Raw genomic sequence first — 12,345 nt, forward strand, 5'->3', positions numbered from 1 at the left:
TGTCACGTCTTGCCTCTCTTTTCCTACCCTCTACGAATATCTATTCTTCTTTCTGTTGATTCGCTTACTTTCCCTTTTCTCTCATATTCCGTTCTTTCCCATTACGACGTACATACATTTCCATCCTGACCTGTACCTTCCTCATACACATATCCTTTCCGCATCGTGCCTTCCGAATTCGGTGATGTTGTCACGATACAGAACACTGCCACCGACACTGTCTATTCGCCTATGCAACAATTCACACCACTCTGTTAACTAGGAAACAACCTCGCACACGCACACACACACAATACACACATACTATGGCACTGGACGCGCCTGCCGCGGCTTACGGCAGCCTGCCACCTGCAAATCTGGCTGCCGCCCGTCAACATGTCCAGACTCTCTCCGCCCGTGACCGTGAAGCTTTGCTCCGTGCCCTGCTAGAGCAGTACGAACATCCCCACGGCCGCTCGCAGCGGAGCTCACTGGTGACCAGTACCGCGCACTCTTCCCGATCTTCTTCGTCGACCGCCGCTGGGTCAATATCAGCGTTCACTTCGTCGTCACTGTTTGACTGCCCGCCGCTTCACGAAGAGGTCGAGGACGACCTCGCCGTTCCATCGGTAGCCGACTTGCAAACAACATCAGCAATTTCTTCCACAGATCCCAACCGCTGGACTGCCTCTTCACCCACACACTCGCAGCGCCTTCGGTCTCAGTCTCTGTCCCTGACGACCTCACAACCACTCCACAAGTCTTTTTCCACTTCTCAACTACAGCAGCCCTCGAATCACGGTCGGTCAAGGTCGTTGTCCTCGACCTCCGATGTCCCACTGCCTCTCCAGCTGTCCTCAGCAAAACAGAAGCCACAACCGGACTGGACCACCGTCGGAAGCATAGCCACGGCAACAGCCACAGCAACGGGTCCGCATACAAGTGCGAAGCAAAAGTCAAAAGAAAAGCCAGTGCTGCGGATAAAAACAAGCGCAGCCGACTTCCGGGACACAGAGCCGACGATAACAACAAAGACAGCACATTCCTACTGGTGTACAGCATGCGGTGAGAAGCTGGGCGATCGCACAGCATGGATTCTGCACGACGTCGCCTGCCGAGGCAAAGAACGCAGTCTCTCCTGCGCGGACGACAGTCGAAACGCTTCCGGCCGCAACCGTACCCAGCGAGCATGGGCCTGCGGTTTCTGTGCCGCGTTCCTCGGCTCGCTCGAGCGCTACCAAAGCCATGTCGCCGGCCACTTTGAACGCGGCCGCACGCTCGGTCACTGGCACTATGCCAACGTCATCTACGGGCTGCTGCACCAGCCGGCTGTGCACAAGCCTTGGAAGCAGCTGTGGGCGGCACGCGCAGCTGCCTTGCCGCCTCACATGCGGCCCAAGGCGACATGGTCGCCGGGGTGCTGTCTGCGAGGTCGGGACGAGGCCGAAGAGCCGATCGCGCTACAGGAAGCCCTCGAGCTGTTCGACCCAAGCCACGAAAGCGCCTCGGCACTGGCACTGCAAGCCGACGCCCTCGCCATTTACATTTCCGTGCCCATCGATGAAGCCGCCGAGAAGAAGCAGAAGAAGCATGCACGGATGCACAAATCGGATCCGACGCCTGCAAAGGAGACAAAGCCTCAAATGGAGTCAACCAAAGTACAAGCAGCACTACCCGCTGAGGCCGACGTTGGCCAACAAACAGAACCTGCTCCGGCGCCTGCGATGCCAACTACGAAACTCCTCCCCACTTCCGAACCTGATGCAACTCCGTCGCCGCCGGCGCCCACAAATCCGACTCAGACCAAAGACGCTCCGCTACCGGCACTTCCATCGGACGCAACTCCGCCACAGCCGACTTCTTTGTCGCCCCCGGACCCTTCCAAGAAGGACGTGAAGCGTGGTTCCAAGCTTTCGCCACGAAAGCCACTGTTTATGTTCCGCTCCAAGAGCCCGTCGTCCTCGCCCGAGTCGATCGCCGAAAAGGTTGTACCAGCCACCAAGGACGTTCCGGCTCGCCAAATCGATAGGAAACCACCGCTGCACGCAGCGAAGCTCTCGAAGCCGCGCCGCGTCGTATCGACGCCGGCCACAACTGCCGCGCCCGCCCCCTGCCCGAATGCAAAGTCCAGCACTGCCGCGAAAGCAACCGCGAGAAATACCACAACAGCCACTGCCACGCAAAGGACGCCAATCTCCTCATCTTCTACCACAACCACTCCCCGCCCGCAAAACTGGGCAGACCGGCCCCTCCCTCCTTTGATCATGAACGAGCTTGGCGTCATCTCACACCGGGCGACAACGACAATGACGGCAACGCCGCCCATTTACACAAGCATGGCTGCTGGGTACGCTTCGGACCAGCCACCCAAGCCACCGCCAAAACCCCGAGCATACATACCAGCGGACACAATGGGCGACTGGAACAGCATCGTCACGACAATCGTGGACGACATAATGGGGCCAGCCAATGCTCTCCACATTACCGTGTGATAATCTGCTTCTCTCACACATACTCTCGTTACATTATATATAGTGATTCTACGGCCATGTTTCTCCTAGACTAGTCATATGGTCGTGGCCATCACAAGAATAATATTTTCATGATGGATTTTTGCTGGACAGGGTTCTCAGTCAACTGACGCAGCGACTGACATGGATAAATGGAGTACATAAAGGATGGGGGATAAACACTGCTGCTTTTGGTCGACCACGGACAAAGGGCTCTCCAATGGTCGTCACACTCATTTTTAGATATCTATCATATTTTCCTCCAATGTTTGCCTCTGCCGAGACGGCTTGCAATTATTTGTGCAATTTTTATGTCTCTGTTCCTTCTTGGCTCCTCCGGCATATTAGCCAACAGCGAGACAGCCCATTAGCAGTTTGTCTACTTCAACAACCTTCTCGGGTTATGTTCTGACTGTATTGCCCAACTGCCATATTTAGCCTCCAGCCGCCATCCGATCCCCTCGTCTCTGCCGGAGATATTCAAACTTTATTTTTGTACTTGTCCCGGTGTAGCTCCATACGAGCCTCGCAACATTGCAAATGGACCTTTCCTGGCGATGATAAGAACAGTGCAAAACAAGGATAAAATGGATCTCCAAGGTCCCTGTTCTAGACCGTCGCGGTTTTTCGTGGAACGTTTACGCATAGTTCTTTTGTGCTGTTCGAATTTGTCTTTTGTCGCATCCATTCGAACATCGCTGCCGATTGCCCCTGTCTGATATCATTGCAATGCTTCAGAACATAACGTTTCGTCGTGCCACGGGGGCTTTGCTGGCCGGCCTTCTCGTGCTAGCATCGGCCCCGACCGCCTCGTGGGCGGCCGCCGTCGACCGCCGCCAGTCCGCCGCCATGCAGGTCGCCAAGATTGCGTCCGTCGAGAACATTGCCGTCCGCAGCAACGGCCAGATCCTCGCGACCAACATGAACAGCGCCACTCTCTACAGCGTAGACCCCGTGGCCAAAACGTCGGCAACGGCCGTCGTCGTCACGGGCGCGTCCGGGCTCAGCGGCATTGGCGAGGTCGCGCCGGATGTCTTTGCCGTCATCGGGGGCAGCGGCAAGGCCGTTTACAAAGTCGACTTTACGTCCGGCACGCCCCGGGCGTCCCTCATCAAGGCGATCAAGGAGGCCAGCAACCTCAACGGCCTGGCCGTCTTCGACAACGACACGGTGCTTGTCGCCGACGCCGGCAAGGGGAACGTCTACCGCTTCTCGGTGTCGACGGGCGCCTACTCGGTGGTGCTGACGGACCCGACGATGGCGCCGTCCGGGGGGATCCCCTTTGGCATCGACGGCATCAAGTACAAGGACGGCGTGGTGTGGTACACCAACATCTTCAAGAACTCGTTCCACAAGGTGCCCGTTGACCCGGTCACGGCCAAGGCTACGGGGGCCGTGGTGACGCTGTGGTCGAACCTCATGGGCGACGACCTCTGCTTTGGACCCAACGGTAAGATTTACGTGGCCACCAATGGCAAGAACTCAGTCGTCGAGGTCGATCCGGCTGTCGGCAAGCCCAACCAGGTGGCCTCCGTGACGGGCTCGACATCGTGTGCTTTTGGTCGTACCGACAAGGACAAGGATGTCATTTACGTGGGTGGCGGCTCGGGTGTGTATTCGCAAACAATCAAGCTGTAAGAGTATCGGTTAGGATGAGTGAGCAGATTATTTCTGCGACAGAAAGAGATGTGGGGACACCAGGTAGTTGGATTCTAGTACAATATACTATGTAACTATTCTAGGAATGGGTAGTAGGGAAACACTCAGACAAAAGTCGAATCATATCCGTCGGCAGCGGTCTCAAAACAAATCACTGTACACAGAACCTTCCTTGTGCCAGAATTCTAACCATAAACTGGCACACACCTCGCAAACGCTAAAGAAATACAAAGACACACAGTTCATTCGTGCAGGAAGCAATGTGATGAAGGAGAGTCTTTATGCTGGCAGAAAATCAGACCATGGCAGAAATCTCGATCAGAAGCCTCGTCCACACCAAGTCGCCCACGCTGCCCCCCACGGTCGGCGTCCCGGCCCGCTGATGAGGTGACACGATCAGCTAGTTCTGCTCATGCTGTGCATCCGCAAGGAGCTGGAGGTTCTGTTGCGTCTTTTTTGGGCGAATCGCTGCCATTGTTGGAGCCTTCCTGTGGGGGTGACTGGCCGCCGTTACCGGGTGTCTGCCCATCTTGTGGCTTCGCCGAAGTAAAGACAAAGGTCTTGTCCTTGGTGGCGGCCCTGTACGCATCCAATAAGTGGAACGGGTTCAGCTGCGGCGTAAAGTAGAACAGAATGCCGAATATGTAACGAAGGAGTCCTTGAACACAGAGAGCCTGGACTTCCGATATCAGAGTGCTGAGGGTCTGGAGGATCTGGATAATTTGGTAGATCTTCTCCATCAGTTTCATAGGAGTAATGTCTTCCGAGTATGAAAAGAAGAAATTGTCAGCTCTTTGCATTTGAGATAGTTTGAGACACGCTCGGCGAAGAAAATGTGTCTCAAGCAGCATGCAGCTAGACATGGGGTGGAGATTGCGAAGTTTCTTCTTTCTCAGCAGGTCTTCCTTTTCTACTTACTGCAGTTGTGCGGTTGTGGGTTCGACATTGTGGAAGTATTCAGGTGCTGCGAGATTGTTTCGAAGGTGAAATTTCCACTCCGTGGATGATCTGATTGTCCAAATGTTAGAGTGTTAGCCAAATAGATGACGACGAGGTGCAGAGATATAGACGACTGTTGTGGCCAACGATAATTGTAATTTGTGATGCCCGTGGTGAAAGTAGAGCAAGAGATGTTTGTTTTGGTTTCCAATCGCACCGGTCTTTCTCTTAGGTCATGTTGTTGGAGGGGCAGAATAGGCAGGAGATGTGCTGGCTGGTCGCTTTTTGTTTACTCTGGTCGTGCCTTCCCCTTGGTGCTTTGTTGCGCGCCTTCCTATCATATTATGCCGCCGCATATAAACATTGGTGTAGATGCATAAACAACGGTCGCTCTTACCCTTTCGAGGCGAAACGAGCCTGTCCTTACGAGACCGGCCTGCTGAGCAGGTTATTGGAATCCAGTTCCGTCTCAACGACTCTGTTCCTTCCGCTTTCCGTATTTCGATACAAAGAAGGAGCGATGAAAACAAAGGGGTCTCTTTCCTTCCCACGCCATGTGCGTCGAATTGGTAACTGCCCACGAAACGCTGCTGCAGCTAGTTATACATAAGAAGAAACATCATCAAATCCATCCATTACCTGGCACTGACCCAAATGTTCACTGTCAACTTGAACCTCACTGTCGTCAATACTTTGCTCCCCAAACCCACACTGCTTTAGCTGCTACCACGACCACTCTACGCTGTTTCTTGACTGTCAGGCGTTTCTCCGCCAAATTACGTGCTACGTGCATATCACTCTTGGTCTGTACTCATCTTTCGCCTATCGCCCCATAGATCGCATAGTCGATCTGAAGTTTTGTTGTCTCTTTCCAGCCCATGCTGACGATCCTTTTGCTAGCACAGCGACTGTGTTCATGCACAACTTCGAGCTATGGCTCTTACTCTCGGGCACTGTATGTCTCGCTTAGTCCCATGAGCGCAGCGCATATCCAACACCCTCGGGTCCACTGATGTGCATTGTCGATGCTAAAGGTCAGACCGCCACTTTTCAAGGCGAACGATTCGATCGGGTCGTGGTCGCACCATGTACCAGCCGCCAGAGCGTCGGAATATGACTTTTAAGCAAGGAAAAGGCGGGCTGAGATAGCATCCAAAAAACAGGTATGATACTGGTTTCCGTCAACAGCCACAGAGATCCAACGCCATTTCACTGTCCACCGACAGTATGTCGTTGATGATCCCATTTATACTAGCAGGCTAGATTTCGTATCAAAACAACCCGAAGACGCTTGCCCTCCCAACCCTCGTCCACCATTCCGATCTTACCGTCTTTTACGGTTGGTTTCACAAGCAGGAAGTACGTCAGTAAGACTATCTACACAGCACGCGGCCAATACAGAAAAGAAAAAGAAAAAGAAAGGAAATAAGATAAAGAGACGACGTGCCGCTGCCGTACTGGCTAAAGCCATGCTTCGGCAGAACCGATCCGTCAGCCATCCGACGTCGTCGGATCGGCCCATGTTCTTCTGCCCGCAAAAAGAAAAACTAGAAGCTGGAACACATCCAATCGGATTATGACGAAATGAACTCTTCTTTGTTTACGGCCGCAAATGGAGCACAAGACAGGTCGGCTGCACACAACGAATGACGAAGACAAATCGGCAAAGATTCCGCTGCGGGCGTTTCGGACATACATCCGTTTTGTCAATACACCGTCTTTTTGTTCTCATTTGTTGAATGGGGCATTGCCAAACAGGAAAGGTGGAGGCCATGAAAATATCCAGAATGGAAGAAGAAAGCAGAACGTAAGTTTGCTGTCAACCTCACTAGAAAATCAAAACTTATCGATCGAGGTTCTCAATCTGACCCAATTAGTGCTCCATTTGGTCTAGCTTGTCGGCACCTGTCCTGCACTTGCTCTGCACATACCATGCATTTTGCAACCACATAACTCAGACAGGCACGGAATGTTCGGAGAATGAAATCCAGCAAAATTGTAACACATTTAACAGCTGGTCTTCAAGCATCATTAAGCATGCGCCCAAAACGGCTCTCAGGTCGCTCCCTAGTGCTGATGGCTAATGCAGCAGCTAGGACACGCGAGTGTGCAGGTAACGCAAGAGGGTCTCTTGGTCGTTGGAGGCAAGAAACCCATGCATATACTCGTGTAAGTCGCCAGTTACAACTAGTTTCTTTTTTCTGTCCTTGAAGTCGTGATTACGTTTCTCTTCGTCACCTTTGGGACATATTCGGAAAGTTATCCGTGAAGCTACAAGTAGTAGAGATGGGAAGGAAAATGAAAGTTGACGAGGACAAACTAGGAGGACCTCAGTAGACCCATGAGAGATGACCCGATGTACGACGTCAGCCACGTACAATCCCGAATCAGAGCCTAGGCCTCAAGAACATCAGAGAAGTCGTGCATATGCGCAATCCTGCTTTTCTGCACGATTTCGCCTTTTCTTGGTTCTGCCGACGCCCATTCTGACCGTCAACGAACCACCGTTAAAAGCCACCCCCCTTATATTCGGGCAGTTCATTTGGAGACTTAAGGCGACCATCGCGAAACAATCAGCCGACACCTTTCCAGCGGCCCAGAGCAGGAAAAAACAAAGAAAAAAAAAGAAAGCATAAAAGCGCATGGGCCAACGGCACTGCGGTCCCCGGTCTCTCCCAAATACACTACGACATCGTCGGGGAAGACTTCCGAGTAAAAACGAAAAGTTGCAGGCAGACGCAGACCGAAAATTAGATTGGAAAGGAACAGCACCGCGACAGATGCCAACGAATGAAAACCTAAACGACCTGCAGAAGCGAGCAGAGAAAGCCCCCGTCCTTTAAGGACTGCATGCCAAGCTCATTCGTAGGTCCGTTCCGGACCCACTCCAAAGCTCGGAATGCAAATGTCTGACCACAGGCGTCAACGCAGCTTCGGGTAGTTGGTCAGGAAGCTACTCCGCAACGGTTCTTTTATTTTATCAAGGGCCTTGAATTACCAAGCGTCGCGGGCTCGATACGCAGCGTCCGCCTCTGCTAGCCAGGAACAATGTTCACCGACTTTGGACAACAGGTATGACGGCAGGCAATCCTATTGTGCGACGTGAACCGAACAGTCCAGGTGACCAACAGAAGATGTCGGGCGGTGCACAATACAACAGAGACAGAAGAAAGGCGAGGCAGCGATTCGTCTGTTGTCACCTGGGGGCCAAATCCACATGCAGAAAATATGTGCATCGGGCAACGCACAAAAGTGCAGTCAACAGAACAGAGCAAGGGAGGGTGATGGTCAGGCCAGTGGGGTGTAGCTGTGATTTTACAAAGATGCAGTCATCCAATGCGGCCTGCTGCGCTCCTTTATCCGTCTACATTACAGATATTACTTCGAACTTGTTCTCCAACCTCCTTTGGCCTCGTACTACTACACTCTTTGGCCGTCACACCCTTCGTACGCCACAAAAGCCCAGAAAGGTTTGTCTACCTGGCCTGGACCCTCGCCTGCGGCCCCGTTTAGCAATATCTTCGAGTCTACAGAGTAGCCTCTTACTCAAGCATTTACTACTTTGCTGACGAGTACAACACTCCACCAACAGACAACCACACCAGGAGGAACGGCCACTGCCCAGACAAGGCTAAAGGATACCAGCAGACGGACAAAAACGGAGTATGCACAACCTCAACGGACCAGACATGCGGACGTCATTGTCGTATTTGGGAACAGCGTTTCAATATCTAGGCAATGCTGCATGTGCGCTAAACCGACCTTGGCCGTATTTCTTCTGATATTCTTGAGTTTTCGCTCTGTGTCCTCCTGCTCGCTCTGATGGGTCGGATATGGGATGCGCCTCGCGTGATCCTTCATGCGGTGATATCTATTTCTTTTATTTTTGTGTTTTTATTGTTCTATTTTTTCTGTTTAATATTGCCAGCATATTGTAGCTCACTGTCACTTATACTGTACTTGCTCCCAAAAATACTTGTTCAGCGTTCCATTTTATCTCGCGCGCCTATTTGACGCACACTCTGTCCCATGCATAGCGAGAACTGTACGGTGTCACTCAGGCGGTGTCATGTGTTCTTGTTTTCTGCATGATTTGTTGTGCGTCGTATTACGTCCAGCTGGAGCAGGAATACCGCTTATTGACCCAGCCTCATCTTTGTACCAACCCGACCGCCGTTCGATCTCCACCTCGACCACGACTTTCACCACCCAGCGATCGTCACATCAGCTCCTGTCTTCGTCCCACCGCTTGTTCTTCTTGCCGCATTCCTTGCTATTGTATCCGCGACAAATTTATTCGTCATTTCAATTTTTTATTCTTTTTTTATCACGAGCGCAGCTCAATCTCCGATCTGCCCTTGCTTGGAAGCTTCGATACACGCCCTCTGGCGCGCTTGTTGCTGTCGTAATGGGGGGGAAAAGGCAACGGTGCGGCATCAAATCTCCGTACATGCCACATAAAACAAATGCCGCCATTGGCCATTGAGACGGGTAGTGTCGACAACCGTCAATTTTCAAAAGTCAATTGTTCCCAGGTGAATCGACAAACGCGGCAAAAGGACGTCCAAGTTTGAGCGACAAGCTTGTCAGAAGCTCGTTCTCGTCCACCACGCTCTGTTCCTCGCCCTGTCTCACCTTGCCACAGCTCACCGTGGGGGTGCGGCTAGCAAACGGCCATTTCTTGGTTTCAGCACTCGCATGCACACCATACGATGTGCAGGATACCCTAAAACCAGGCCAGGTAAAAAAGCACTTTACCTTGCGAACGTATGACAACAGGCAACGACTGCAAAGTGCAGATAGCTGCAGCCCTATCAGCTGGCTTACTTTTTCAAGTCCAAGGACGGAGTGCCATTGACTCAAGGATGGCTCTTTGGCTCATCGGAAGCAGGCCACCCTCGTCAGACTCTGTTTTGTATAGGACGCCTCCTTTTATTGGTCTGCCAGTCGCCTCACCCCTCCCCGTTTCCCTTTCGTACCTCACCCCAGTCCTCTTTGAGAGCGAGCAACCTATTCCTGAGACCTTGCCCTGCGCCTACTTACATATGAAGTCGCCTACATATTTTGCTGTGCCTGGTCTCGATCTGTGTGTATTGTTTTTTTTTTTTTTTTGTATTTCTTTGCGAGGGAGTCCTATCAAGTACAAATAGCAGGTTCCCCCTTCTCGATATTTTCTTCTGTTTCACGATTCCTCTTCTATCCTTTCTTCACCTTCTTCCCTGCTCTTCTGACAATCGTTGCTGTATTCCTACTCTGGGCTTATAAGCCAGATACCTTTCATCTTGCTCCACGCTGCTCTTGATCACACTCGTTTTCTTCCCTTGTCGCATCTACAACCCTCTCACATTACCACACTCACGTCACCTCGTGATTTTTTTTTTTTTTTGCCGTTATTGACCATGAGGCTCATCAATTATAAAGGTGTTGTCTTCCACCGTGTCGGTGGTCTCGACCTGACGACGCGGTTCAAGGACGAGGCCAGTCTTCCAGTCATCGACGACGGCGACTGGAAGAGCGGATCCGCAGCCGTGGAAGTTGTCTTTACCAGCGGCGCGGCTCTGCAGACCGCCCTCCTGGTGCGCGAGTTCGTCCCGCGGTACGGCGACGTGACGGGCCGTCGGTACACGGATGCCAACGGAAACCACAAATGGATCAATCTGCCTTCGTATGCCGTCGTTGATCCAGCGGCGTACCTCAACCAGCTCCGCTTCCAGATCCGAAGCCAAGCCTGCGCGTGGGCGGCGACACAGGGCCGGGCCCACCAAGAGGCTCTTCGCCTGATCGATACTGGCATAGTGAGTCCTGAGTCCCAAGTCCCTTTTGGGAAGGTTCCTTAAAAGGGCCATGTAGGATTCCCCATTGAGAGTATTGATCCGTCTTACTAATATATAATCTTTCCTTCCCCACAGGCACCCGAACTTCAGCTGCTGCTCGAGTACGACTTTGGGAGATGTAAGGCCATCAACGTAGCCGGAGGCAGGCATCCCATCACTTTGGACTCTTACTGACTGCGAGTTTCTCGCTCTTCTTCCATACAGTCCAAAAAACACTCTCCGCATACATCACCGGTTCAGAACGGCTTGGCATCGAGCGCCTCCCGAAAGATGCCACGTCCATGCCGAACCAGTCACCACTGCCGCGCATGATCACCGCGCAGTGTGACATCATGCTGACACAATATCTGGCCGAACGGCTTCGCGATCTCTTTGGCAGTGCCGACGCCCAGCTCATCAAGCGCCTCACGTCGGCCAACGTTGTCAACACACATGTGGCTTATGTCGCCCTGCGCATCCTTGTGGAGGGAACGATTTGGGTGCTCATGGACAAGCAGCGCCGTGATGAGCAGAATAACACCAAGGTACGAACAGCATGATTTCGGTGGTTTTCCATTGTCCACTTTCTTCCACCGCCTCTAACACCTCCAATTTAGGACCGCTCTCTTCAGGTCGAGCTTCAGAGCAGCCTCAACAGTGTCATCTACACCTTCAGCAATGCCCGCCAGGGTATGGACTATGTCCACTTTGAGCATTCGCTGACGTCCGATGCCGTGGCGTTCTACGAGGACATTGACGTCCAAGACAGCCAGGCCTCGGCATCTCCCGCCTGGAAGAGCCTGCTCTTCTGGCTGCCCTCGGTCGAGGACCTCATGACCACTCCATACGAAGCCAAGGAGATCTTTTACCAGGGTTGTTAATACCAAGTCTCACCACTTTTGGGCTCGATTGGATCGTCGCGCGTTTTTGTCCCCTCTCTTCTTGAAACAAATTAATGTTCGGTACCGCCTTATATCTTTCTTTAATTATTGCTTTGTTGCTAATCTCCTGTCGGATACCCTGCTTTGTCCATCACTGCCGACTTACTTTTATTTGCCCAAGAACGATTTACAGCTCTGTGTGGTGTGCCTGTTTTGTAGCAGCACGAGGTTATACTCCGGGTCCGGTGAATTCTTTATTTTTTGTTTTCTACTTTTTGTTTTCTTGGCTTTTTGTGTATTTTCTGTTTCTTAATTTTCTGTTTCTTTGAATTTGTTCCAACCAGCATACGATTTTACAGGTTGGACATGTACGGAGTACAACATACGTCTTTTGGATTTAATAAACTTTATTTTTCACTCCAAGCTAGCTTTACCAGGACAGGCACACTTCCCCTGGCCGCTGCCCACGTTTTTTATGTTCTTTCTGGTCACTAGCCCCGCAAAATGAAGATCTCTGATAGAACCACGCCCTCAGCAGCGTTCGACAATTTACTCAGCCTTGAC

At 52.0% G+C, this 12,345-nt stretch overlaps 4 protein-coding genes across 4 annotated transcripts; 3 read left to right on the top strand and 1 right to left on the bottom strand.

Annotated features, from left to right (window-relative positions):
- Nucleotides 1-305: 305 nt before the first annotated feature.
- Nucleotides 306-2,471, top strand: SPBR_04749 (uncharacterized protein; the record flags this gene model as incomplete). Its single annotated transcript, XM_040763026.1, has 2 exons — nucleotides 306-608; nucleotides 831-2,471. 2 exons carry the CDS (start codon nucleotides 306-308, stop codon nucleotides 2,469-2,471), a joined length of 1,944 nt encoding a protein of 647 aa, XP_040615373.1.
- Nucleotides 2,472-3,218: 747 nt separating this feature from the next.
- SPBR_05208 (uncharacterized protein) lies at nucleotides 3,219-4,127 on the top strand (the record flags this gene model as incomplete). The annotated part of the gene is made up of 1 exon (XM_040763485.1): nucleotides 3,219-4,127. One exon carries the CDS (start codon nucleotides 3,219-3,221, stop codon nucleotides 4,125-4,127), a length of 909 nt encoding a protein of 302 aa, XP_040615374.1.
- A 431-nt stretch (nucleotides 4,128-4,558) lies between these two features.
- On the bottom strand, nucleotides 4,559-5,094 carry SPBR_05362 (uncharacterized protein; the record flags this gene model as incomplete). The annotated part of the gene is made up of 2 exons (XM_040763639.1): nucleotides 4,559-4,908; nucleotides 5,067-5,094. The coding sequence occupies 2 exons, from the start codon at nucleotides 5,092-5,094 to the stop codon at nucleotides 4,559-4,561; spliced, it is 378 nt and encodes a 125-aa protein (XP_040615375.1).
- Nucleotides 5,095-10,486: 5,392 nt separating this feature from the next.
- SPBR_05022 (uncharacterized protein) lies at nucleotides 10,487-11,781 on the top strand (the record flags this gene model as incomplete). The annotated part of the gene is made up of 4 exons (XM_040763299.1): nucleotides 10,487-10,882; nucleotides 10,997-11,039; nucleotides 11,126-11,445; nucleotides 11,533-11,781. 4 exons carry the CDS (start codon nucleotides 10,487-10,489, stop codon nucleotides 11,779-11,781), a joined length of 1,008 nt encoding a protein of 335 aa, XP_040615376.1.
- Nucleotides 11,782-12,345: the final 564 nt, after the last annotated feature.

This window comes from Sporothrix brasiliensis (genome assembly GCF_000820605.1).
Source record: "Sporothrix brasiliensis 5110 chromosome Unknown Cont21, whole genome shotgun sequence".
Taxonomy (NCBI): domain Eukaryota; kingdom Fungi; phylum Ascomycota; class Sordariomycetes; order Ophiostomatales; family Ophiostomataceae; genus Sporothrix; species Sporothrix brasiliensis.